The sequence below is a fragment of the Chelon labrosus genome (genome assembly GCF_963514085.1).
Source record: "Chelon labrosus genome assembly, chromosome: 22".
Classification (NCBI taxonomy): Eukaryota; Metazoa; Chordata; class Actinopteri; order Mugiliformes; family Mugilidae; genus Chelon; species Chelon labrosus.
Genome location: NC_140355.1, coordinates 11,982,494 through 12,009,871, shown reverse-complemented (window position 1 = coordinate 12,009,871; position 27,378 = coordinate 11,982,494). Strand labels below are relative to the sequence as shown.

Sequence of the window (27,378 nt, the reverse complement as noted above, 5' to 3'; positions counted from 1 at the left end):
GCTTGTGAAACTTAGCTAGTCTCGCTGGCATGCTAACAGTTGCCTAGCAGCGTCAGTCACTGTTATTATTTAAATGCCAAACATCCTGTGTGAACACACCTTGCCATGTTGAAACCAGGAGCTCAGTAGTTCCATTTGAATGCACAATGTTTGTCTTTAAAGATGCTAATATGCCAGGTTTATTATCACAGCTTGTTGAGCTGCTGCTAATACAAATTTAAAAACTTTATCAGTTCGTTAAGTAACACAATCTTTCGTTTAATAAATACAAAAGTGATTATTGAATTCATCTCCATCTGCTGTTTACCATTACTTTACTTCAGTGCCACTGTTGGTGGAAAATTGTGTCTCAGTTATTACAAAAGGTCACAAAGGGGCAAGTGTTATTCAAATTATGTTTATTACTGAAGCAACCGCAGGCAAACATCACTTTCACCTTAAAAACGAGGGAGGATTTCATGAGCAAAAATCAAAAATGAGGAAATATACAAATGAGTTTAACCCAACCGTGATTTGCATGGTGGCTGATGATTTATCCATCAAATCAAAAAGCCAACGTACAGCGTTTATTTTAGGATGTGTGTCTTTCAGTTGCTGCTTTTCTGTGTTAGCAACAAACCAGAGCTTGTGTATTCGGGGACCGACTCGTCCTTAAAGTGCAAATGAGTAAACATTTCATTTCTGCGATCAAAGGTAGTAATTTTCTCTGCATGTCCGCAACACACACTGGAACACGCTGTAATTATCCTCACATAAACACACACACACACACACAAACCTAGCATCCTGTTCATTAATATGCCCGTAAACACAAAATAAACAGATTTTCCTGAATAACACCAAGGATAGACAGCATTAATGTCTGTAGGCAGGATAAAGTGGGGGCTGTTGTAGAGTCGTGTTCGCCGGCAGCAATTTTTATCTTCAATTTCCTCCCAAAGAAATCTCAAATTTACAGGAAAACGAAAGCACATGTAAACGCGCTCGCCGTCTGTGGGATCATATGTGGCGCTACAATAAACAGTCATGCCCATTAGTTATAACCAATACAAAAGGGTGACATATACACATATAAAAAGTAAATTTGCTCATGCCACAACAAAGTCTTGGTGGTTTCAGTGGGAATTCTGCAAACACACTTGTAGTCTGGTCTGACAGAAGCAGTTCATCAGCACCTTGCGTGTTGTCCGCGTGTACATGAACACCTGCGGCATCAGTCTATCAAGACTCATTGAAGCGTCTTTGCTGGAAATGTGAATGAATACGGATTCAGCATGTGTTACTGGCGTACCACGGCAGACCATTTATTTTTAAATAATTCCTGAATTAATGCCGCGTCCCTGCTGGAAAAGCTGGAAGCATATTTCATGTGAACAGACATTACTTTAATTGAGTTGGCTGAAGACTTATATATCATAGCAAAAACACCAGTGGAAATTAAACTGATCAATCTCTTACTTACACTGACATATTTTCACAGAAACGGGGCAGCAGGAGTGAAGCCAAAGAGGCCAAACCTGCTAGAAAAACAAAAAAAAGTGCAAATTTGTAACAATCCTCCCTTCCTCAGCAGCTACTGATGAGGTGCCCTTGTGCAAGGCACTTAATCCCCCAGTAGCTCTAGATAATGGGAAGCTTCTGGGTGAGAAAGCACAGAAACACTGTTAAACTGTGGACGTCTGTGCAGCTAAAATTCCTCTAAATAAATGAATCCCCCCTCTCCTCCCCCCCGCAAATATATTCTTACTGACTGTACAACCACAGAGCCGTCTGCATCACATTGAGTTTCCGTAGTCAGGATCAGCATCCAGAGGGACACACAACACAGCTACTTGTTTTGAAGTTATTTTCAGATACGTGTGGGTCACAGTAAGCATCTTCTGCCACGCTGACACCAGCTAACACGGGAGGCTAGACTTAGGGTGAGGTGATACCAGGGGGGGATATAAGAGGCTGCCGGTCTAGAAGAAAGAAGCGCTGGGCGATCACCTCCCACAGAAGTGGAGTGGCAAATTTTTTGACACGTTTTCTTCTCCAAAGCCCCACGCTTGAAGCTCCAGTCTGTCCTCCTCCTCCTCTCTGCCATCTTCCTCTATGTCTCCCTCTTCGTAGAGACTGGGCTCCTCCACAGAAGTCTCCAAGTTTGGGTTGTAGCTACTGAATGCCTGCGCCTCCCTGTACTCATAAATGGTGGGGAGGCTGCTGCGTAAGCCAAAGCGTCGCCGCAGGGCCACGAGCAGCGGCTGCGGGACGGTGAAGATGTCGACGTTGTTGCCCAGGTCGATCCAGGCCAGGCTGGGGAACTTCTTGGGGTCCTTCACCGCGTCTGATAGGTCTTTCAGGATGGCCACTGTCAGGCGGTTGCCGTTGACTGCTAGTATGGTGAGTTTTGGCAGGGAGCTGAGGTAGGGCAGGAGCAGCCGTAAGCTCTCATCCTGGAGCTCGGTGAAGCTCAGGTCCACCGTCGACACCGCGTCGCTGCTGCTCTGAAGGTAGAAGGCCACGCGGTGGACGTCCCGGCCAGACAGAGGGATTCCTGACAGGTTCACCACGTCACCTGACAGTTTCTTCTTCAGGGTGGTCTTCAGACTGAAAGATAACAACAAAGAAAGTTTATCATTTTGTTTACAAGTTGGATCTGTAAGCCCCAAAATGGCCGCTTGCTGCAGACTGTATTAAACAGGCCAAACTGGCAGTCAATTATCCAAAGACAATCAATCTTTACTTAATGATACCGAGGTCACTGATTTAAAAAAGGCTCCGTAATGTTGTACCACGCCGTCCCGAAAGTAGAGGGGAACTGCAAAGTGCGCAAAAAAGAAACAAGCATCCGCCGGTGTAGAGTTTAGCAATCAATAACGTGGAAGAAGAGAATTTGCATTTAAATGCGTCTCGGTCCCTCAAGCAACAAATTCTGTCTCCTGGGCTGAATGTTATCTATGGACAGGCACCAGCTGTTTTGGGTGTCATTTTTTTCCCCCCATATCTCTAATTTAAAAGCATCCATCAGCGACAATGAATAAATAAATTTATGATTAGAAAACCAAGTGAATAAAGCAAAGTTGTAGGGCTTCCGTCGCCAGATAGAAACAAAAGCGTCCCCTTGTTCTGAGCGGGGGATGTAGTTTCAAGGGTACGGTCACGGGTTAACAAGGCACTTAATCTTTTTGGTCTAATATTGAAGCATTCAAAACAAAACAATTGAACTTGCTTGAGTTTCTTGAAGGCATTTCGCCACTTATCCGAAAGACTTCTTTTTTTCCTTCTTTCTAATGCTGCAGCCAGTCAGCGGGGAGTAGAACAATCAAAAAGGAGCATTAACATGCATCACTCTCTTGCAGCAGGTTTCGTAAGAAAGCATAAAAAAAATACTTATAGCGAGTGTCCTCAGTTTACAGGCCCTGCTAAGCAGACTTTATTACCTTTGGACAGAGGCAGGAAAGCTGAATCCCCATTTCTTGAAAGTTAACAACCATGCGCTGGCAGTAGATTTATGTTTAGCATACACACTTGAGAGTTGTAGCAGTCTTCTTGTGTAACTCTCAGCAAGAAGTCAAATAGGTGTCCCGGAACTTTCTCTTTGTGTTTAGTCAAGATCTGATAAAGGTCTATTGAGCAGAACGGACATAAGAAACAGTCGATGAATGTTCTGTAGAGGCGAACGGACAAAAACTGCTAAAGGCAAGGCCTCGCCATCTATTTCAGTCTGAATTACTTCAGACAACAGGTATTAGGTGAATCTGCTATAAGTTTCCAAGTGTCAGATCGGGTCGTTGTATCCCTGAGTGCCTCTGCTCGCACTGGGCAACAAAATGTTCTCTCTATATCCGAATGTGTTTAAATATGCATAGGAGAGCTATATGGCGGCGACATGCATGGCAGGGCAGAAGCGTTGAGAGGGAGCCCTGCTGCAGTGCGTTACACTTCTTTGTTTTTACTGGCATTTGGACTTGGAAGAAGTCAGAGGAAAGACGTCTGCCAAACGAACGACACTGCGGCAGAAGCGTGGGAGAGCTGCTTTTAAAAAAAGCCGACAAACATGTTCTGTTTAAGTGGCCTAAGGTTTATTCCCTCTTTGTCTTAGTGCTGTTTGCCTTTCCTCGTCCTCCCCTGCCTCCTCAGGCACAGCGAGGATTATTCCAACATGTCTCTCTCTCTCTCTCTCTCTGCTCCCTGCTCTGTCTGGAAGCCTCATAAATCGGCAGGCTGTGCTCTTTACATCTGTCACCCTCTCTGCTCGGTTAAGGGAAAGAAAAAGATCTGTAGCACACCGGGGCTGTGATTCGCAAGATTATTGATTCCAGGAGCAGAGTATAATTCATCTCTCCCTCCCTCATATCCTCACTCCTGCTCTCTGCCTCTCACTTTCTGTTTTCTTGGCCTCTTTTTCGCTTTCTTTCGCGTGCATTCTCGGCGTCTCTCTTGTTCTAAATTTGAAGCAAATGTATGCAGGCTTTCATTTTGTTCTCTCTTGAATGGCTTACGTCAAAGTTTAAGGAATTCAAATTCTCATCTGGCCACCCACAACTCGTTTGATTGTTGGCAGACTGAAATATCAGGAGATCAAGACATCATGGGAAAATGCTTCTTGTATTTATTATAGACAGAGTTTTTATATTGGTTATATTATTGTTGTAATCTTTACCACATGCTTGTGAACACAATTTACTCAAACACTAAAAAGCATTTAAATGAAACAAGCTGCACCACTTGTCCATACACTGTTCTACCTTTATAGAGAGCAGCTGTAAAGCTATTCCATTTAAAAGTGTATAAACAGACAATATTTACACGTTTGGCTTTTGTTGCTTGGAAAATTCATTGAACTGTTAAACTGGTATTGATTCGTTTAATCTCATTTTGACTAATAGATGTATTGAATAATGGTTTCAGCATCTGGCGTCTTAAAAAGCAGGGAAAGCTGAATGCATCTTCTTGGCACACTCCGGAGCCTATGTGCTTTATTGTAATGCATCCGACTATTGTTTGCTCTGACTTATTTATAGGAAGGTTTCCCTGCCTCGGCTGGGGCTCTTCCCTCTCACCTGCCCATGTTTATGTAGGAAGAGCTACTCTGGGAGACGGGCAGGGTACACTTTAGTCGTGCGGAGAGAGGGCATTAATGCGCTTTTAATGAGACAGAGTAAAGACGACTTCCTTCCAGATCTGCTGCCTCCGGCTCCGTGGGCACAGATGCACCCACAGGCTGCTCGGCTGGCCCCTGGCCCAGGGGCGCAGCTAGCATTTCCCAAGCCGCGGTGTACACCCGAGTCCATCAGCGTGAAGCGATAACAACATAAACAGCAAAATGCCTCGTCTCGCTCTCTCTGATGCGGCTGCCACGCTCGTAGGCAGCAGTGCACATCCTCCCGGACCGGCGCAGACAGAAACATCTTCAAAGGATAGTCTGCCCGCACAAACATAACGCGAGCAAGTGCGTCCCCCCGCTCCGAGACTGATTTAAAAGCAAATAACTGAGGGAAATCCATTTATTGACATCCACGGGAGCAACTGATACAACGGCAGTGTGGGAATCTAATAAGAGCTCCAGTCTCATGTGTCAAACTATCGGCTGCTTAAATGAGGGTTCAGGCAGACTGTCTAATTGCTTTTCATAGCATGTCTTTCCTCGGGGATGTTGTTAACTTTTACGCACTGAACAAGGGTCCTTGGTGTTCTGTAGTTATGTAAACCCCAGAGGTGGAAAGTAAAACATCTGGGGTTTGTGATGTTGAAATCGAGTGCAGGCAAAGAAAATCGAGCGCACGAAGAAGGTCAGAACAAAATGAGAGACAGTGTCTTGTAATGAAACGCTGGATTCAAGCTGTCTTTAAACTTCAATGGACAGAGCTAATATTGGATAACAGCTTGATCTATTGCCACAGTCGGCTGAAAGATTTCCTCAGACAGCCTCAGCTGCCCAGAGATAACTGTAGCGAGCGCGTGCACGTCTGCTCCAGCTGGCTTTTTACATAAAACGACGTGTTTCATCATCTTATATTTGAAACCCTGATTTTGAAATTTCTAAAACTGTGACTCTACGTTCCCCGTATCACGTTGAAGTGTCTCCATCGAGGGTCATGGAAGATGCATTGATTTCTCTATTGACACCATTTTTCTAGCCCCCATTTGCTTCCACTCAATACCAGGTTAGTCTCCGCTCAGTCTAGCTGCCTCTACTGACGTAACAAAAGTTAAGTGCTTGTCATTAGTCCACAGCTCCCCTCCCCTGGCCCTGCCTCGCTATCCCGTTAATCAATTTCCGCTCGAACGCAACCAAAACGCTCTCACTACACTGAACCCGAAAGAGACCTGGGGGGCTGGAGGGAGGAACATTTTAAAAAAACGACCCCAAAGGTTTGTCCTAAATTTAAAAAAAAACTACAAGGAAAACTCAACAGTCTGCCACTGGGGTTGCAGTTAAAAGCAAATAGCAGCAGAAACTTGTTATTTGTCTTCCCACATAGAATACACGTTCCCCTTCATTGACTCTCATGAATCAGTAATACATCAGGGGACGGGGTGGGGGGGGATTTAATATAACAAATGGGTGGTGAGCGTTTTACTGCTGTACTGGGTGAAATAAATATGTTATTGTCAATTGTATAACTTAGTAACTCTGCTTTCATGTTCCTTTTCTGCAGCGTGAGGCTTCACTGGTGCTGCCGTTTAGATGAAACCTCCCTCTAATCAGACACACTTTCTAATCAGCTGTGTTCACATTTATAAATGGCATAATATTGCTTAATACAGCAGATGAGCAATAAGCCAACAAGCCTAACGGACGAAGCAAATTAAGGGAACAGTTTCACGGGGGCCCTCGCCTAATTTGTTCTCTTATTTGCTTTGTTGCCGACAGTTAAATGAGAATGATAAATACCACGCTTTCAAGTATGCGTGTAAACTATAAAGGCAGCACTGGTAGTTATTACTGCACAGATGGAACTCGTGAGCTCGTGCTCAGCAAATGTGGACATAGTGCACGCCAGGTGGTAGCATCCTGGTAACATCCGTGAGAGTCGTGAGAACACCACTGCTACGCAACTGGTGGCGATTAGGCTAATAGGTCAGCAAGCAAACGGCCGGGTAACCATCTTTGAAGACGTCAGCAAACACGTCACAGGTTGTGATCTCAGACCTGATCGAAAATTTCCACCTATGAGGTTGTGACAAAGATAAAGCGTTTGAATGGAGCTATCTTGTGGAAAAGGTTAACACAACCATTTAAAGGCAGCCTTTGTCTAAAGATAAAGCAGTCTTATTATTGAGATTGACAAACAACCAGATAAGTAAGCTATATTAACCCCAGCATCATAAAACTACAACTTGTTTTTAATCTTTACTTTTTATGAGACTAAAGTTCTCAGTTCTAAACCCCCACCCTCCATATCCCCCCTTTCTTCCATCTTTCATTACAGGAACCAGGGTCACAAGCAGCCAAAGCTTTCGGAGATGTGGTCCCCCTTGAGTCTCACTCCCATCATCCATCTATGCATCCCACCCCCCATCCCTCCCCTCGACCCCTCTCATCCCTCCCCTCAACTCCTCTCATCCCTCCATACATTTCCCTTATGAAAAGCTGCCGACACGGGCCGGTCTAGTGGTAACTGTGCAAGAAACCTTGCAAAACCCAGGGGTCAAAAGCATTCACAAATAGCCCGACCCTTGCCAACGGCTATCCATCGACTTGGTGTGCCATGACCTTGTACACTGATCAGCCACCACATTAAAACCACTGACAGGAGAAGTAAATAACATTGATCATCATGTGACAATTCAATGTTCTGCTGGGAAACATTTGGACCTGGCATTCATTTGGATGTTACTTAGACATGTAGCGCCCACCTACACCAGACCAGACACCCCCACCCTATAGCAATGGCCCTCAACCCGGCAGCAAGGAAAAACTCCCTTTTAACAGGAAGAAACCTTGAGCAGGAAATTCAGTTGCCAGACACCACAGGACACCCTCACAAGGTCCATGTCCATTCTCTGATGAGTCAAAGCTGTTTTGGAGGCACAAGGGAGACCTACACAATATTAGGAAGGTGGTCATAATGTTATGGGTGATCGGTGTAGCTTCATATTGTTTCGCAGTCATGAGCGAGGTATCCAGTGTTTTACTACTGACCTAGCTAAGTACATATACTCGCCTGGGAACTCCCCCAGAATGAAGTTTTTCCACTAATTACTTGTTATTCGTCTTCCCATGTAGGCTATTACTACATTCAAACCACTACTAAATTATTTATTAATATTTTATTCTGCATTAATAAAACATAACCTCATAAATTTCACCTTTGCCCTTGAAATAGTTTCAACAGGCTGCTACGTGTGCTGTACATAGTACTATTTTTCCCTTTTCCGAACTCTGCAGCACATTTGTTAAAAAACTGCAGAGATCTTACCAAATTCAGCGCGTCAGCGATAAAATCAGAGATAGTATCCCACAGCATTTAAGCCGAGAGGGTGAACTCTGTGTAACACTAATTCAAATTTATTTCCCGCTGAGCATGCAGAGAGACACTTGACTTATTTCAGGGGAATGAAATAAAAGCGCTGGAGAATCGCTGGATGTGGACGCTGTTCCGCGGGCCCGTTGGGACGACCAGATCAATGTCTGCTTCATCAACGCTTTACTCTTGACTTGTTTATTCCTCAGATCGATCTGAGCGGTTTCGCCTCCAGGCATCTGTATAATACATGCGCGGTAGCCCGGCTGAGTCGTGGGAGAGCCTGCGTCGGTATGATGTACAAACTCATCCATGAAACGTGAGCCAGTAAAGGACTCATTCTTCATTTCTGCACTTCTGTTTTATCTGAACGTTCCTTCGGGGCTGCGACTGCAGGCTACAGCGCTGAACATTTCCTACCTTTTGTTTAACTTAGTTTTAGAATCAAATATGTGTCTCTTATCCCTTAATGCAGCTTGGCCTGTGTTAATGAGAATCCTTTACAGGAACTCAGAGCAAAGAAACAAAAAATAAAAATTTCATTTCCTCGACTTGAAAACGTGCTAGGAAACATGAAAGTGATTGCCTGCACCATGCACTGTCCTCCGGTTTCATGGGGATAATGGCACATTTTCTGTGAAGGAAAAAATAGCCTCAAAGCTCATTTGGATTTGGATTAAATTTCAGTGAAACATTTAGCGCATGGGCTGATTAAGGCTGCCTCCATTGTGCGTCGTCAATGGAGCAGCTTCGGGCTGCGCAGTGTTTTGACATCTCAGATCAGTCAGTTAGTTCTCGGAAACTTCTGTGGAGTGTGGAAAATGGGGGATGTCAACGCGGAGCGAGCTGACAGTGCATGCGCCTTTAACAGGAAAACGAAGCAAGTAGTGTGTGTGTGTGTGGGGGGGGGGATCATCAAAAACACGGGTCAGATTCCCGAAATGCTCCAAACAGCTCGCTCAGTAAAATCCTTGAAGATGTGACACCATTAGTCCTCATCAGTCTCTTCCAGGTCTGACGGTGGAGTTTTAATTAGTGCAAAAAAAGAACAGAAAAGGACTCAAGTGTCTGTCAAGTGCAGTAAACCCTCCACAGCTATAAGCTACTCCATCATACAACTCTCATGGGCTCTTTCCACATGGATGCAAAACAACATTTCATCCCAGTGTCAGTTTGTACAATGATCAAAGAGGTGAGAAGGACGGCATGGAAAGAAAGAGGGAACATACGGTATAATATATAAAAAGAAATAAGGAAGAATTATATTTTTTTGTAAGTATTCTGCAAAAATGACAGCCTAACACTGATGTGACATGGGGTTTTCCAATAATCTGTGACTCCCAGGCAAAGATAAGAGCACATTTTCGTTTTTGTGCCAACGCAAAGATTAAAACCTCTCAGTACAGAACGTACCGTAAACCAACTATGAGGCATGTAAAATGCAATACGTTCTCCTCGGCTGAGCTATAAATTCACCCACGACTTGATTTGACGTGACAAACTGGATGCTTAGGAGAAGGGGAACACTGCGACAGAACTAACAGAAAACAGTTTGCATTACATAACTGTATATCATGGAGGAGTGCGCCTGTGTCTGCTATACTATGTCAAGGCTCAGTTATGAAACCGGCATTAAAATGCAGGGCTCCGAAACGCAGACCGAGGGGCTTGATGGTGGGGAGTGATCTGTGTCGGCGCTAAAGTCCCACAGACCCTCGCTCCTTATTTCTGTCATGCCCAAGCAACGGCAACCAGCGCAAATCAGGATGGTTAATTTCTGTTCATTTAAAAAAACAATCTTGAGTTTGCTGATCCAGACGTTCAATCATTTTAATTATTTCATTATGGTGTTACGCCTTGGAGATGAGAGCAGTGGATACTGGAGTACCTATCCTCTATCCTCCCCCTCATCCTGCAGGATCTCAGTTTGTAGCACGGGAAGCCCTCAATTATTCATAGACGAGGATGGTGGCTGGATCTTTAAGTCTCTATTAAAAGTGGAGGTCAAACAGAAAACAGATTGAGCAGACTGAGTGCAGCAGACAGTCAAGTGAAATACTCTATCTCTGAATGGATACATGACTAGAGAAAGTAAAACCTTTAAAAAAAACATACACATATGAATGTGTGCTAAAAGTTTTCACAAATTATCTCCCCGAGTCAGATTTTTGCCCTCGCCTCAGGAGTTGACTTGGTGGGTTGGTCAGAGGTCAGACGTGCTGTGTCAGAGGCTGTTCGTTCGCCAGTGCACACCTCGGGGGGGGGGGGGGGGATAATCTGGCTCCAGATAAATAGGTCATACTTCTACTGAAAGCAGATGACACATCAGTGTACAGATGCCACGTGTACGGCAAATACATGTAGCAGTTCATTTTAGCTGCACAGCTGCGTTCTTTCATTGCAATCTATATATTATCATTATCTTTGCAAATGAGTAAAGCAGCTAATGTTCGATGGTATTTCGCTGGCATTCTAGACCATGGTTGTGTCCTCCAGCTGCGTTCACATTTTGACCCGACAAAAGCTACAACATTGTCAGGGTGGAGCTTCGACAAAAAGCTGAAGCTAGGTGAACTTATTGATATGTAACGCATGCAGTGTCGGGCATCAGTTTGACACATTAGCTTTCAGTGGAAATGCATCATCTCTATCGCTACTCGTGTCAACGTAAGATCAGAGTGTGATGCATTGTTGGGGCATTTCGGTCCAGACCTACAAGGGTGACCCTTAAGGCTCTTTTAGAGTACCGTGGGACATAGAGTACTGTGGGACATGACGTAACTTACGCCAGTGCGAGCCATTTATGCTTGTGCGCTCGTCACCTAAACGCTAGTTGGCGCTGTGTCTTTTTTGCCAGTCGGGTTCATTTTTTTTTCTATTTCCTGGTTCACTTTCAACAATGGCGACTGAAACTTTTCGCCAGATTTTGCTGAATTTCTGGATCTCCAAACCTCCTCAGCTAAACATATCGATTCCTTATTGCTCATACTAAAGTGGAAACACGCTAATACCGAGCGGACCAATCACAGCTCTTGCGCTCTGCGTCGCCAAGGCGCGTAGTCACATTTCTGGGGAGGTGCACATCAGTTACGCCGCTAGGGTCTGCGCTGTCGCTGTAGCTTCTGCGTCTCTTTCCCGCAAATGATTATTTTTTTCTCTCGTTCTCATCATTAAAATTTTTCTACACTTCCCAGACAGCAAAGATTGTCTGTGACATTACATCAATGGCAACACCTTGAATTTATTAGAAAGAAGAAAATGATTCAGTTTGTAGGTGACCAATGCATACTATGGTGAAGTTTGCAAAGGGGAGAGTTGTAACGAAAATACTGCTGTGGCCCTGGAAGGATCACATAAGAGGGAAAGGCTCAACATAACAGCAACGAAGGGAGGAAGAAGGGATTTCTTAAAGATTAGAGCAAATTAGGCTGAGCAGAGCATTGAGGGAACTGGTGAGAGAAATCGCAGAGACTTTTCTGGTGATTAGTGAAAAGCCGTCAAGGAAATCTGGGCTGGAAGTACAGTCGCTGAAATGAAGCCGAAAAAGTGGTCATGACTACCGGCCTATTAAAAAAAAACGTCTAAAGATTATTCTCTGCTCAAGCAAATGACTACAGCTGTTGTCAAGATGCCTAGACGGCTTTTCACCGGCTCTTGCTTGCCGAGGTATGACGTGAGGTGATGGGATGATGCGAGGTGTCACTTCAGGAAATGAGGTTCAAGAGATGAGCAAAGGCAGCGAAAAGGTGATCTTGTTAAAGTGGGAAGGACACAGCGACACTGGTGACATTTGTAAGTAGAAGGAAGGACTCAGTAGATTTAAGTCAATGGCAGGCAATGGCTAGCGACTTCAGCAGCCTTGTGGAAGCCTTGTGGAGACTCAACTCACTTCCTTTATTCCTTGACGCTTTCCTCAACAGGTCTAAGGCCCTAACAGGTACTAAAAGCTAAAATATTGAACATTCAATAATTTAGGTTATTCAAATATTACACTGCCACCATCCACAAGCTGGTAGATGTTGTTTGACTATTAAGTCAGCTTGCTTGGAGAACGCTGATGCCCAGTACGGTATTACTGGGTTTGACTGGGTGGAATTGAGAGAGAGCACTGCAACAGACTGGTGACCTGTCCAGGGTGTACATTGCCTCTCGACCAGTGACAGCTAGGATAGGCTCAAGGCCCCCACGTGGCCCTCCAGAGGACAAGCGGTTATAGAAAATGAATGAATGAATTGAGGGAGTCAAAGGGGAATTACCGTTTTTTACAAACTGGACCTTATTTCTGGCATAAGATACGGTAGTTTACTCACCCATATAACTTTTGTGTCATTTGGAGTCGTTCGGACGATATTTAGATCTGCGTATGTCCATATAGTGGTAGTGACTGGGGCACCGAAGAGCAGCCTCTAAATAACGCATTATCTGCCGCAAAACTCGCTCATTTCACCAATATTTTGTTATGATACACTAGTGCTATTCCCCGTTGAGTCCAGAGTTACCTATTATCTATTCGCGGACGTGCAGCGGTTTGTTGTTCTTTGGCCAGCTGTTCCTCTCTCTGCCTCTGCATCCTCCTTTCAACGAGCTCCTCATCCGTACACTCTGGCTCAAAACGGCAAGGACATCCATCATAAACAAAGTCATCGTCCACAACCTCAGAATTGGAAAAATATTCAGCCATGTTGCAAAAAACTAGCAGTAGCAAATTACAGGTTAACAAGCTGACATTCACGGGTGCTGGTGGCGCTCAGAGATGACATCATCCAGGTCAGAAGTTAGTAGGTCAATCTACAGACCCTGGAAGATGATAACAGGTAACTCTGGACTCAACGGGGAGTAGCACTAGCGTATCATAACAAAATATTGGTGAAATGAACAAGTTTCATGGCAGATAATGCGTTATTTAAAGGTTGCGTTTCGGTGCCCCAGTCACTCCCACTATATGGATATACGCAGATCTAAATATCGTCCGAATGACTCCAAATGACGCCAAAGTTATATGAGTGAGTAAACGATCGTATTTTATGTCATCTCTTTTAATGTTTCTCATGTTCTTAGCTACCAAAGTCTTTTCCTTATCATTATTTAGTCATTAAACTTGCAAGGCAGCTTGATTCTCGCAAGATTTGTGAAATGACAAGATCACACAACAGTCTATCTCGCCAGGCCTCAAGGATGCAACAAACAAACAAACAAACATGCTGAACAGATCAGTATCCTGTGAGGACCTACTGTTTTATGGTCACCCCTAGGACAGCCTTTGTACCGAATTTTCTGTTTTTTTCTTCTGCTTGTTGTGTTTCCTCTTCGGCACGCTCCTACGTATGGTTGGGCGATCTGATTGGTTGAAGCTGACTGTGATAGACGGCGATAGACAGATGGTTTTCCAGTGCCCTGCCAAGATTTTTTTGAGAGTGTCTGCCCTTTTCCAAACTGTTTCCAAGGACGACTTCCCAGATGGTTCTCTGTAACAAACCATCTGCCGCGTCAAGTTATTTAGACATAGGGAAATTGCTGATAAGTAAAACACGTGGTGTGTTTCATCTTCTTTAAGAGGAGGCCTGTTTGAAACATTACGCATTATGTGGTCAAGTGTTTTTGAATATTAAATCTTTCCAGATGTCGATTTTAATAACAGTAGAGCACTGACCATTATTGTTTGTGGCTTGAATGTGAATTATTTGTTATTTTACCATGCAGAGCACTTGAACTTTCTGTTAGGCAAACATTAGCTAGTGACATACTGAGTTTAATATCTATCAGGCTTCATATAAACCCAGACAAAAGTGATGAAATGACTTTTGCACAGCTTTCACGCTGTGAGGTGTGGGACGAAAAGGCACTTTAGTCTGAGCTGCGTGAAGTCTGGGTCAAATATCAGGACTCAGACTATCAACACTCACCCGCAGCTCGCGACACCTGCTCAAAACAGCTGTCACGGCCACGACTCGTTTCCCTCTCATCAATAGCCTGCACGACCAGCGAGGCTGAAGATTAGTATTTAACTAGATCCAGTTAACAATGTCGACTCAAATACAGCAAAAAAAAAATTAAAAGGCAGATATGCATAGATTCCCTTTAATTCCTTGGATTGTTTTCACTCTCCAAAGCTTAACATCACACACAAGAACTAGAGCAACTGAAGATTTATATAATAGCTGCTGTAAGAGCATCAGATCAATTATTGGCTGGCACTAAAGGCAAGTAATAAGCCAGCATCTGCAATTGAAGTCTTCGAAATGTGCTGGAGGGGCAATTTTGGTATAATAATAATAAAAAAGAGCTTGACTAATCTCAAATTCGATACCAATTACAGTGACATTAAAAACTCTTCAATATTGTACATCTCAGAAACCTGGCACGTGCAGCTGCGGAGAAAAATGAAATTGCTTTGATAATATATTAAGCGTGACGCACTTGCTTTGCACTTAAAGTGTTAGAGAAGCCAACCAGGCAGCAGTGGCAAAGCTTTAACTATCATTTATTAGTTATCTCTTGAATATTTGCGATCCAGAGAGGAGGTCGCAGAACATTTATACATATATCAGACGGTCTTCATGGAGAAAATCAGAAACTAAGAGTGCAAATATAGGTTATGAAATAGCTAATTCCTTAATGTGAAAAGATCATGATCGATTCAAAGCGAGGCAGGGAGAAAGAGGGAAAAACGAGACTTCTAATCTACAATCTTGCTGTGATTCCTGCCTCCTGCTTTTCTCTCTCTCTCTCTCTCTCTCTCACTCTCTCTCTCTCTGTCAGACAGAGCCTTTCCCTGGAGCGTTTCCCCAGAGCCTCGGCTCAAACTGCAGAACTGCTCTGTGTGGCAACTGTTGAACAAAATGGACTCTCACAAGAAGGAGAGAAAAATCCCACAGGGGAAGAGGAGAAAGAAAATCAATGCACGGAGGGGGTTTTAAAACAGGAAGAAACTAAGAGCATGGGAGTGAAAAGACAAAAAGGAAAGCAGAAAGAGAGAGGAAGAGAAGCTGGGAAAAGAGACAGGTTTAGGATATGCAATGGATAGATCGGGAACTGAAAATTATTTGAAACTTGACGTCTTGATGCCTTAGTTTCAATCCAGATGCATCCCCGTGTTCTGCAGGTTTCTGCACACGTCATTTTCACAGAGAAAGGAAACAGTCGGGTTTGACTCCCACTGTAAGCGCTGCTGTCTGGATGAGGCTGCGAGAGAAAGACCGAGGTTGCTAATGAGCACACTGGGAGAGTCTGCCTTGTTGTTTTGTTGAGTGTTATTTTGAAACATTGCAACCAAGAGACTGGGGCGGGAAGTTAACTCCAGCTGTCAAAAAATCTTTCAATCTGGGCTAATTGCTCAGGGAGAGAGCCTCATGATTATAATTAGAGATGTTGTTTTGTTTTTTTTGCGTAGTGTTTCCTCAAATGTACCTGTTACTTAATTTGACTTGAGTTCTTTTTAGCTCATAATTTCTACAGTTGCTCAAATCAACATCATGGATGCATGGATGATCAGTACCTGACCTGTGATGGCCTGCTGTTCCTTGGCAGTTAATCCGATCTCACTCACACTGTTCAGTCATGCACATTAAGCCAGCTTCTTCTCGTTTCAGGAGGCTCCATATCATCCCTGGAGATAGTTCAGCACAAGTAGATGGGGAGGAATGATGGGGAAACTAATAATATGGGTTGTTAAAACTTCCATAAACATATCACACTTGTCATGGGTGGCGTTTAAGGTGGTGGGAGGATGTTTTTGTCACAGTAGTATCAGTCGGAAAGAAGCTTTGCTGGTGAGAGGTAGGTGTGAAAATGGACACGTGCTAGTAAGAACACATTGGGAGGTGTTATTTTAAAATTGAGTACTGTATATGGAGCAATTACAAGGAAAAATCCCCTATTGAAAAAAATATATATACTGTATATACACTGATCTGCCACAACATTATGACTACTGACAGGAGAATAACATTGACCATCTTGTGACAATTCAATGTTCCGCTGGGAAACTTTTGGACCTGGCATTCATGTGGATGTTACTTAGACATGTACCACCCACCTAGACCAGACCATGCACCCCCACCCCATAGCAATGACACTCCTTGATGGCAGCAGCCATCCCCAGCAGGATGCAGCCTGACACAGGCACACACACAAAAACGGTTTAGGAACAACTAAAAAAAACATGAAGAACCGTACAAGGTGTTGACCTGGCCTCCAAATTCACTAGATCCCAAACTGATCTGTGGGATGATTCACAGAGGCCCCTCCCCTCAACCCATCGGACCCAAAGGCCCCCACTAACAACATCCTGTTGCCAGACACCACAGGACACCCTCAGAAGGCCCATGTCCATTCTCTGATGAGTCGCAACTGTTTTGGAGGCACAAAGGAGACCTACACAATATTAGGAAGGTGGTCATAATGTTATGCCTGATCGGTATATAAGGCAACTAACGTAGTCACAACCCAAATAAGTAAATCAACTGCAATAAAAGAGCTCATTAAACCAAAAGGCCCCTTTTACAGTGTAACATTATGGATCCATCAATTATTTTTTTTCTGCTGTTCAAAAAGCATATTTCAAACTTTTTCAAATCTCCACCAACTAAGTTTTTAAAAAGCGTGAACAAAACAAGGACGTTTTTGATGCTGGAATCATCAATTACTTGCTGAAATAAAAAAAAAGAAACGCACAAACAAACAAGCTCTTTAAGTTTCAGTTTCAGGCTAAAATGCATTGCTAAGAAGAAGGAGGAAAAGTCTTCCTATCTCAGGGTTGCGGACTGACTTATTTAATTTTTAATTTTACAAATGAATGCACAGCTGAATTTGCCACAGTTGGTAATTTCACCAAAGCTTGGTGTTTTCACAGAACTGAACAGTATGCTAATGCACCCTGACTGGCTGGTGCAAGCTTGATGAAAATAATATTTTTAAGAATAAAAGCACAGGAAAGCAGAACGTAGCATTCGTCAAATGACAGCTAAAGTGGAAAGAGTGCAGTTTCTCAAGCGGCGGCTTGAGGAAGACCACCTCTCGAAGACTGGTACGTCAAAAATTGCAAAACTTTTAAGCGACAAAACTTTATCTGTTGCTGTAAACTGAACATTTGCTGTGAGAGGCGAAAATCTCAGCAGGCATAGCAACAGTAGCTAAGAAGAGCGTGGCTTAGTAAATGATCAAATGTAGGAACATCTTCCCAAACATCCTCCATTTCAAAGAGGCTCCAGAGGTTTATGACTCGCACTGATGATTGGGTGAGGATGTGTTCCCTGTGGCATGATGAAGATTGATGGCACAGAGTCGGGGCAGCAGCAGCAGAGGAGGACGCACTCACCAGGCCTGAGACTTCCTCCTGGGCACGCTCTGTCTCGTCCACTTGGAGTGAGGGGTCAGGTGATAAATCAGCTGGCGGCATATCTTGTTGGTGGACTTGTACGACTCAGTCTCCTGCAACACACGCGAAGGGAGGATAATGAGCAACACATTACAATTCTAGTTCAATGGACCGGTCAAAAACAATCAGCGTGTTTCATCTCCACGCCGTTTATTTCCACGGATGTGCTGACTTTCACACAGGGTTTCTTTCTTCACACTTGTTCACCGTCCATGTCTCCTCCCTCCCCCATTAAAGACTTTAAATGGAATGAGTTGCGCTGAGCGGGCTAAATCTAATTAATGGTACAACACACGACAACAAGAAAGAGGCAATGTGGCGTGAGGGAAAAAAAAAAGAAAAAAGACAGGGGCAATTTGCCTTAAGGCGATTAACCATTCCGGCTGCCACTTCTTTTCTTGGACGACAAACAAAACATGCCTCATGCTTCAAAACATTCAATGCTGCTGTTTCGGCCGCTCGGATGACTGAACAGGAAGTCACAGCAGAGCGTACTGATTTAAAATGTGCATGTATTCTTGGAAAATACATAGCGCGGAGGATTCAACACGGTCCCTAAACGTGTAATTATATAAGTTACTCGTAGTCATTAATCACGGCTCTTTAAACCTGAGTGTTTAAACCAAATCAACTGCCCTGAACCTATGACCCAAGCTTCAAAACACTCAGAAATTAGGTTTATTCTACCCAACAGTGTGTCCTCCAATGTATAATAGCAGTAACTCTCAGCGTGGTGGAAAATACTGGACACAGAAGCAGCTGGCGGGGCCTAAATCCAGCACAGTGCCTCTCTACATCCTCGTCACGTCTGACACACAGTATCCCGCCACGGGTCGCCAGCCAGCCAGGAGAACATTGCTGCCAGCTCACCCTCACTTTCCCTCCCTTCCTCCCGGGCTTTCCTCACTAAAGCACACAGAGATAAGATTAGAGTTTCTTACAGGTGATTATCATCTGGTGTCGGTAAGTAGAGACTGGACCACAGCGACTTTATCTTAAGGCAAACCTATCTATTCCGCGAAGAGATAACGGCAGATTTTAAATAACTGTAATGGCTGCCGGGTCAAGGCTTTACTGCCACTCTGAGCAGCTTCTGCAGAGTCTTCACCCTCATACCTGAGATTGAAATGTACTTTGAATTTCAAGGTGTCCCATTTGTATGCCGCGCTGCGAGCAAATGAGCCGACTGCCAGTCTGGATAAAGCGTGATTTATTCCTTAAAGGGCCAGTACTTGTTTATTTCACTGACCATAATTTGTACACGTAATTATGGAAAATCTGAATTGTGTAAATTCGGCACAGTTATACTGCCGTGTCTGGGGTTTATTTAACGATACAAATTAAACTTTTAAAGCAATTTACTTTCATTGCCTACTCAACGTTTATCTGTCAGTCTGAGACGCCGATCACCGTACTTTTAGGGGCTGTAACGAAAGTATTTTGGTGGTGAGCTCGGCTGAATCTTCCTTGTGTTCTCTCTGACAACGTGTCAACGTAATGTGACAGTACTGAATTGCTGAATCTTGTTTAATTATCTACGCCAGTTTAAAGCTTTTTGTCCTAACTGAACTTTCAATGTGCGCCTCCGTGCATGTGCTAATAAAATACAGAGATAACTACGACCTTTTGCATACGGCGAAGACCCATGGCACAAACTGACCAATTAACTAATACATAGGCTACATATAAGTTGTACGTATGAGACTAAAAATCCTAACTGATTTTGAAATAAAGCTGCATGACACACTTAAAGAGAATCCTCACAGATATTTATAATCCTTTTGCAGTGAGAGAAAAAGGATAAAGGAGTGCAAATAAGGAAATAGCTGGGGCGTTCAGCGAGAACTGGAGGTTTTGATATACATGAGTGCTAGCAGGCTAGCTAATGTTAGCCTCTAAGACAGGGGTCTTCAATGTTTTCCAGACCAAAGACCCCCAAACTGATGGAGAAATGGAGCGGGGACCCCTTACTTATGTATATGTGTATTTAAAGAGATAAAGAGATTTAAATTTGGGGTTAAAAAAATGTCTAATCAACCAAAAGTTTCGCGACCCCCCTGCTGTATTTCTGCGGACCCTCTAGGGGTCGCGGACCCCCTGTTGAAGACCTCTGCTCTACGGGTATAATGTCTACATTTGCAGCACCAGATGCTTGTTTATTCAATTTTCTTATTTTATTTCCTTTGAAATCGCCGGATCATTCCAATTTTAAATCCTACTTATCAATTACAATCAGATTTATAGGCACATATTCTCACACGTACAAGGAATTTGTTGCAATAAAAATCAACTCTTTTGAGCCTGTATTTGGGTGGTTTGGTAACTTCACATTACCAGATAACTTTGGCCAAACCTCTGTACTGTGTGAGGAGCCGGTTTCTCCTCAGGTTGTTTGGTATGGTGAACTGGGGGATAAACTGACTGAAAAATCCTGTTGTAGTCTGAGGCCGGCGTTTGGACGATGAGAAAGTACAGTCTGAACATTCAGCCGAAAGCAAGCTGTCCTCCCCTCAGATTGTTTTCATACAAACAGTGAGAGGCATCTGCAGCCAGGAGCACAACAGACTTCACAGCACCAGGTGGACTCCAGCGGCATCACCTTCTCCAGTTTGATCCCACTGGCCACCAGCCACTTTCAGAGCCCTCAAAGCGGCCTCTCTGTTGGTGCCAAAGCTACGCTTACCCCATAAGCTTCTTTGCCATTTACCATGGGCACCAGCCCTATTGACCTCATCGTGGAGGCTTTTGGTCACCTGCCGTTGCTCTCTGGCATGAAGCAACCAAAGCAGATAATCTAATATAGTACCTGCTGATCCTGGAGCACAGCTGCTACCCATTTTCCACTGTGTTAACGTAGCACAGAATCAACAAGGAGGACAGGCCACAGAGTACTGCTGCAGAGTCAAACCATAACCCCGTATCTCCATTTAGGCCAACATTCATCCCTAACAACAGATGCTTATGTTTACACTGCTAAAATATCAGTTTCCATTCGGCCTAGCTCCTGTACTTGTGTTTGTACAAAGCAAACCGACAGTTCATTGCTGGAACAACAGCATGACAATAAATATGACACATGCACTTGGGCATGGCTAATACATGCAGACGTGTCGCAGCTTGCCTCCGCATGAATTTCAGCCCTTGTCGTGTTATGATTCGAACCAAGAGCTGCATTTTAATGAAGAGTCCTGCGAATTAATTCAGCAGTTATGACAAACTGGATTCATACCCTTTTTGGACACTGCAGGTCCCGGGCGAGACTGAGCAGCAGCTCGTGCGAGATGGGGTCCACCAGGTTGAGAAAAGCCGCATTCTTGTACAAAATGTCATTGAGTGATGTTCCCTGAAGTCCCAGATCCTGAAAGAAAGGAAATTGAAGTGATTTTGTCAACTCTTTGTAGGTGTAACACGTGCTGCAGAGAGTCAGAAATGTGTTTGATTAGAGCGGCCACATCCACGACACACTTTTAATATTCACCTGACATTTCATAGTTTAATGAAAATAGATTGTCAGTATTTATAAGCTTTGTTCATGACCCCCCTTTTTAATCTTTCCCTCATATCATGCTGAGAGCTGATAAGCGTTTGCCATTACAGTTATGCGTTACGCCCACATACACCCACAGTTAATTAGGAGTCGGGCTGGTGTGTACATAAAGGTACGGCACATGAAGAAAAATGGTGTTGTCTTCTTTCAAATCTGGCTGCTCTTATCTCATCTCCGGGTTATATTAGCTTCCGCAAGATGTTCGCAAAACTTTAAACCATCTGATGGAAACACTTTTTGATCCCAGTTAAACGCGCTTCACCTCTCTGCCTTCGATCTTCAAAGTTTCTTTGTAAAAGACCGTGTGATGTGCAGAAGAGTTCAATGAAACCGGGAACCAGGACAGGTCCCCGCGGGCTGACGATATTTATACCGTCTTCACACTGTTTCTATTCGCAGTGACAATGTAAATACACCGAGGCGGCGTCTTCGGGTGACGCCCCGAGTGCCGACGTGTCATTAACGGCCTGCGTTTGAGACGTGATGATTTCAGACACATCAAATAGCCTCACCCGCGCGTGGCATCCACCGCCTTTTCCAGAGAAGACGCCGGCACGGACACGACGAGCTAGATTAAAACAGGCAACAACAAACTGCAGGGAACACATGAGCAGATGATCAGAGAGATGAAAGGTTAGGATGAAGAGAAATGAAGGTCAAAGGAAATCTCCCTTTAGATGTAAATGTTCTTGAACGTATGTTGTTTCTTGTCAATTTAAAATACAGAGTTGCGCATATGGATTTTACCATCTGAAAAGGACAGAAAATTATGTTTCCCTGGACTATGATCTTCTTATTTATAAAGTGATGACAGTATTTTATGATAGGCGCAAATAGAAACTGCAGAGCCGAGGAATAAACACTGTCAGCTCAATATGAGCTGAAAAGCTTCTCAAATAGCAGGCTGGAGGTTGAAGCCGTGTAAAACATGCTCTATATGCGCTGACAGCTCACAACACTTTGGGGCACAGTGGAAGCAGAGAGGAAATCTCCCATCAGCACTTTCTCCTCCTCCAGCTTTTGAGTTGATTTATTACAGCCGAGATCTGTGGGATTCCCTGACGCTGGGCTATCCTCCAGACCATCTCTCCCTTCAATAAACCTCATCGAGTGCAGGCTGAGGATGTACCACGTGTGTCCAAAAAGTGGGAGCGTGCAGGATTTTGAAGATTATCTCACGATTATGATGCGTGTTAACCATTTAGTGAGGCTCCTGCATCAGAAAGCTTTGTGAGGGATTCAGGGCTGAACCACGTGTTTTAAATACATAAAGAAAAACCATCTGATCCCGTGGATTAATTTGACTGATTCCTAATCATGAAAGCATGAAATGTTTTGCTGTCTGCCACTGAACGGATGCCTGTTTACATGCCTGCGCGCCTACTACAAACGCAAAAGCGTGCACATCTAATCTGACGTCTGCTTCGTCACAAAAAAAAAAGTCTGAATAAAGCAACGAGCGCCGAACCGCAGAACATCATCCCACGCAGGCAGTTCATTAGAATTCAATTAAATATATTGCAGAGTGCGACAAATCCAGTCCCACAGTTTTTCTGCTTCAGCGGAGGAAACATGTCACAGCTGTCAGGTGAGGGACTTTCAAACTCCAGTTTTGTTTACTTACTCTCTTCCTCGCCTGACTGAAGGATTAATTGCTCACTAACGGACAGCGTGTTATGAAATCACATCCATATTCAGCGTAAAGAATCTAAACTGCACGACTGTCGGAAAGTGAGGTTTAAAAGACACAAATGCAGAGTTGGTAGCGACCACGTCTCGGTACGGGCATCCGCTCTGTTCATTCACCTTTAATCCATTTATCCTATTTAAATAAGTGAAGATTTTATTGAAATATAATTCACCGGCTACTCTCCAGCGTCTACTCTTTGACTTTTAAATGAACACTTAGGCCCAGCACATGAATTTCCATCATATTTATGCTCAACCTCAGACCTCAAGTGTGAAAAATCATTAAGGTTTTATCTCGTTTAAAAGCATTACATATTGGAAAATACAATTATTCGTCTTCTTCGAGAGCAGTAGGCCAGAAGATCGATACCAGTCTCATATTTATACTTTAGGGTAGCAGCCACAGTGAGGAAGGGGGAAACCATAGACATGGGACATAGGATCAGAAGACACCAATATGTTATAAATAAATTGCCACCATCTTACTCAGGGAATACTACACGCAGCACTAGTCCAGAAGCCGATAGGAAAAGAAAAAAAATATATCTCAACCGTCAAATTCTTCATTAAAGAGATAGTCAAGATAAGTGAATCTTGGTTTTGATAGAACTTAAATGATGTGGAGATAAAAACAGCTATGACATAATATCAGAATTTACCTTGTTTAGAGTTGCTTACGGGTCTTTTTTACTTTTACAACCTTCTTCCGGTTCAAGTTATAGGAATAAGTAAGATTCTTAAGCAAATTCAAATTCAATTTTAGCTTGGATAATAATAATTATTATTATATTAGAATTTTATTATTTTGTAGCCTGCTAATGTGTTTGTTATTGTCATACTGTAGGCCAACTACAGCTTTTAAAATACATTACTACAGAAATATGTTGATAGCTATATAATAATACATATAGTTTAATGTATAATAGGTTACTAAGATCACTAAGTGGCTAGGCTAGGCTAACAGTTAATATAGCCGAGACTGTAGATTGACCTACAGACCCCGGATGATGTCTTCTGACCTGGACGATGCCCTCTCTGAGCGGCGTGCGCACCTGCGACGGTCAGCAAAGACAAATTATAGGTAAACAAGCCGACCGTCGCGAGTATGCGCGGTGCTCAGAGATGACGTTAGAAGGTCAATCTACAGACCCCGGATGATGATAACAGGTAACTCTGGACTCAACGTGGAATAGAACTAGAGTATCATAACAAAATATTGGTGAAATTAACGAGTTTCGAGGCAGATAATGCGTAATTTAGAGGCTGCGTTTCGGTGCCCCAGTCACTCCCACTATATGGATATACGCTGATCTAATTATTTCCTAAACGAGTGCAAATGACACAAACATTATTTGGGTGAGTAAATTACCGTATTTTGTGCTAGAAATAAGGTCCAGGTTGTAAAAAACAGTAGTTCCCCTTTAAAACATACTGTAGTCTTAGTTACATGTACCTAGCATGTAGCTGCATTACATTCAGTAACCAGTCAGAGATCTAGTCCTTAGTAAGATGACAGCCATATCCAAACTGCGACTACAGAAAGTTAAGGAAAAGTCTGGTGTATAGCTCTGGTAAAACAGCAAATTAATGAAAATGTGGTAACTTAGTGAGTTTTAGAGGTGCTGATATGGTAGGTGGTGGAGTTTGTTTCTTTCAGACACAGCCAAAGTAGCCGTTTCCTCAGTTGTTCCTCAGCTTTACTTAAGCTGGGGTCGAGTTCTGGCTTCTCATTTACCATGACGGACATATCTGTCTTTTTATTTAATTCTTGGCAAATAACGTAATGCGACAAACTGTTATCGATTCACTTATTTTAAGGCGTTCTAGTGTTATTTGGGATGCTGCAGCTACGTGTTGCAATCATTCATCAGTGGGAATTCGGACACTTTTCCATATAAATACAATATATAAACAAAATCTGACGTTAACCCTGAAAGGATTTAGCTGTATTGAATTTCTAGCCTAGCAATAAATTATGATAGTATCACAAAACCTAAAGCTATACAGTTTTATTTAGGTATTTGAACTTGAATTAAAAATAAAAGGCTAATCTTAAACTCCAGAAAGGTCTTTATATCGAACAAAGAGTGCTTTTATTGCTGTTTCCTCCACTGCTTGTCTTGGGTAACTGTGTGTACATGTCGTGGGGCGTAATTGATATGAGTATTTGCTGATTCTTTGTTTACTAATGAATATCTAGAAGATCCCAAACTAATTAACTTAATGGCCGTGAGGCAGATCTGTGGTGGAGATACAGCGTGGGGGCCGGTGTTATTGGTTCCTCTTTGTAATGACTTCCTCGGTGTGAAAGAAACATGTTCCAGCATCCATCATCTCAAGGTGATTATCTCCAAATCCATCCATCCCTGAGAGGAAAAGATGCTGCTTTCCAACAACAGGAGATCCACTGCCAGTTATTTTTTTTCCCCCCTTCCTTCCAGTCTTGAAGTATTATTAGTCAGACACTTGGCTTCAGCTCCAACAATGTAGCAGGGCTCTGGCTTCACCTCACTGAGCGATGGAGGGAGTATTCGTGCTTTGTGAGGAGTGTAAATGCGGAGCTGTGGAGAAAGCTGTCCCTGCTCACGACGAACAAATCTACATGTGGATCTTTACAGTCCTTTTTAAATAGCCTATATATATAATATGGCTGACTGCGGGACTACTTTAATAAACATATGAGGATGCCATGAGTCACATCCCTACAGCTTCGTATGAATATGAGGCTTTGCAGTGATGAAATAATTCAGTCGTTCTATGCTCGGTTATTGGTTTTAGTAGAAGGGATGCCTACAAATCTGCCTTTAATTCAGACTTTTCAGCTTCCCATCAGCATTATTTCCTGCTTTAATCTGCCGAGATCTGTATAATTTATTCTACAGTGCCCGTACAGATGGGCAGGGAGCTTTCCTGACAGGGGGGGCCTCTTTATCAAAACTGCTTTTGTCTGAACTCCAGGACTGTTCTCCTTTGATCAATGCACAGCTACCAGAAGGCAGTGGGAAAGCTTGGACAAAGATTTCCCTTTTTTTTTTTTTCCTTCTTCCTCATTTCTCTATATAGTTCGAATAAACCTTCACAAAGTGAGGATTAAACTAGAGAAGGTGTTACACCGGAACATGTAGGAGATAAGGCGGGAGAACCTCACCTTAGCTGTGGTTCGTAGCCATGGAGCTGGGACGGATTAGAGCTCTCCAACAATGCCGCATTAAGGAGTCATTTGAGTTTGGATAAACTGCTCCTTCATGCGTGGACACTGAATATTTTACACTCTTTCTTATGCATATTGTAAACGTCATTCGTGCAGGAGGAAGATATACCTTAATTTACTTACAGCTTAAGCCTGAAACCGGCACATTTAAGATCATAAAGTTTGCACATTAATTCACGTTAAACTCTTCACTTTAATGATTTTGTTAATTTTTTTACAGTCTAAGATAACCGATCGTGATCATTCACACTAAGCAGGTGGCTGATTTAGACCAACATTGCACAAAGGGAATAATCTCAGGCTCAAAGTGCTACTTTTTTCCTCGGAAACATGAAACAAAGTTGGCAGCGTGCAGAGCCTTTGGCACACTAGCATTCCTCGCTGAGATTTATGAGAAGCGGTGGAAAGTAGTAGTAGATGATTAAAAGAATGTAACTTTTTTTAAAAAAAAAACGTGATCAACACACTGACACCTACAGATGACTGCTCTGAGAGTGGGAGTGTGATCATTATGCCACTAGCTGGGCTTTTGCAATGTCATTTAATTGATGCACTAAAACAATCAGAGAGTGCACATTTGATAAGGACCAAAACAGGTGAACTGTTGCACGTGAACAGAGCTATGTGACTCTTGTGTGCAGTTCAAACACATGCAGACTGATTCCACACACGCATGTTTGGTTAATATCTAAATAAAATGCGTTTTAAGTTGAGAATTAAAGATTGTTTTTGTCCAGGTTTCTTCCTTCAATAACAAAGTTTTAAGAACGATGAGAAAGTGCAGAGACAATCAAAAAATAATGACCTTTCTCAGCAGTTTGAGCACTTCGGCTGCTTGCTCCATCTTCTTCTCCCGGAGAAGCCTCTGGATCTCCCGGACCCACGCCACCCGTCTGACATATGGGCTGCGGTTGGTTTTCCGCAGCATCCCTGGAAGCTTGTCGGATCTCAGCATCAAGGAGGTAAACAAGAAGTCCCCGCCGCCACTTCTCTCGCCCTCCCCGGCCGCGTCATTCCGCTGGCGTCTCCTCTTTGACAATTTGCTGTCAAAATCGAGACTTCTCTGCCTGGTCAACTTAGAACCCATCACTCCTCAGAGGAT

The 27,378-nt window shown here is 43.3% G+C and overlaps 1 protein-coding gene across 1 annotated transcript; it reads right to left on the bottom strand.

The window, feature by feature from the left end:
* Positions 1 to 1,985: 1,985 nt before the first annotated feature.
* Positions 1,986 to 27,378, bottom strand: lrrc75bb (leucine rich repeat containing 75Bb; the record flags this gene model as incomplete). The annotated part of the gene is made up of 4 exons (XM_084572587.1): positions 27,082 to 27,378; positions 21,059 to 21,187; positions 17,770 to 17,882; positions 1,986 to 2,589 (listed from the first exon to the last, which is right to left on the bottom strand). The coding sequence occupies exons 1-4, from the start codon at positions 27,361 to 27,363 to the stop codon at positions 1,986 to 1,988; spliced, it is 1,128 nt and encodes a 375-aa protein (XP_084428713.1). The 5' UTR covers positions 27,364 to 27,378.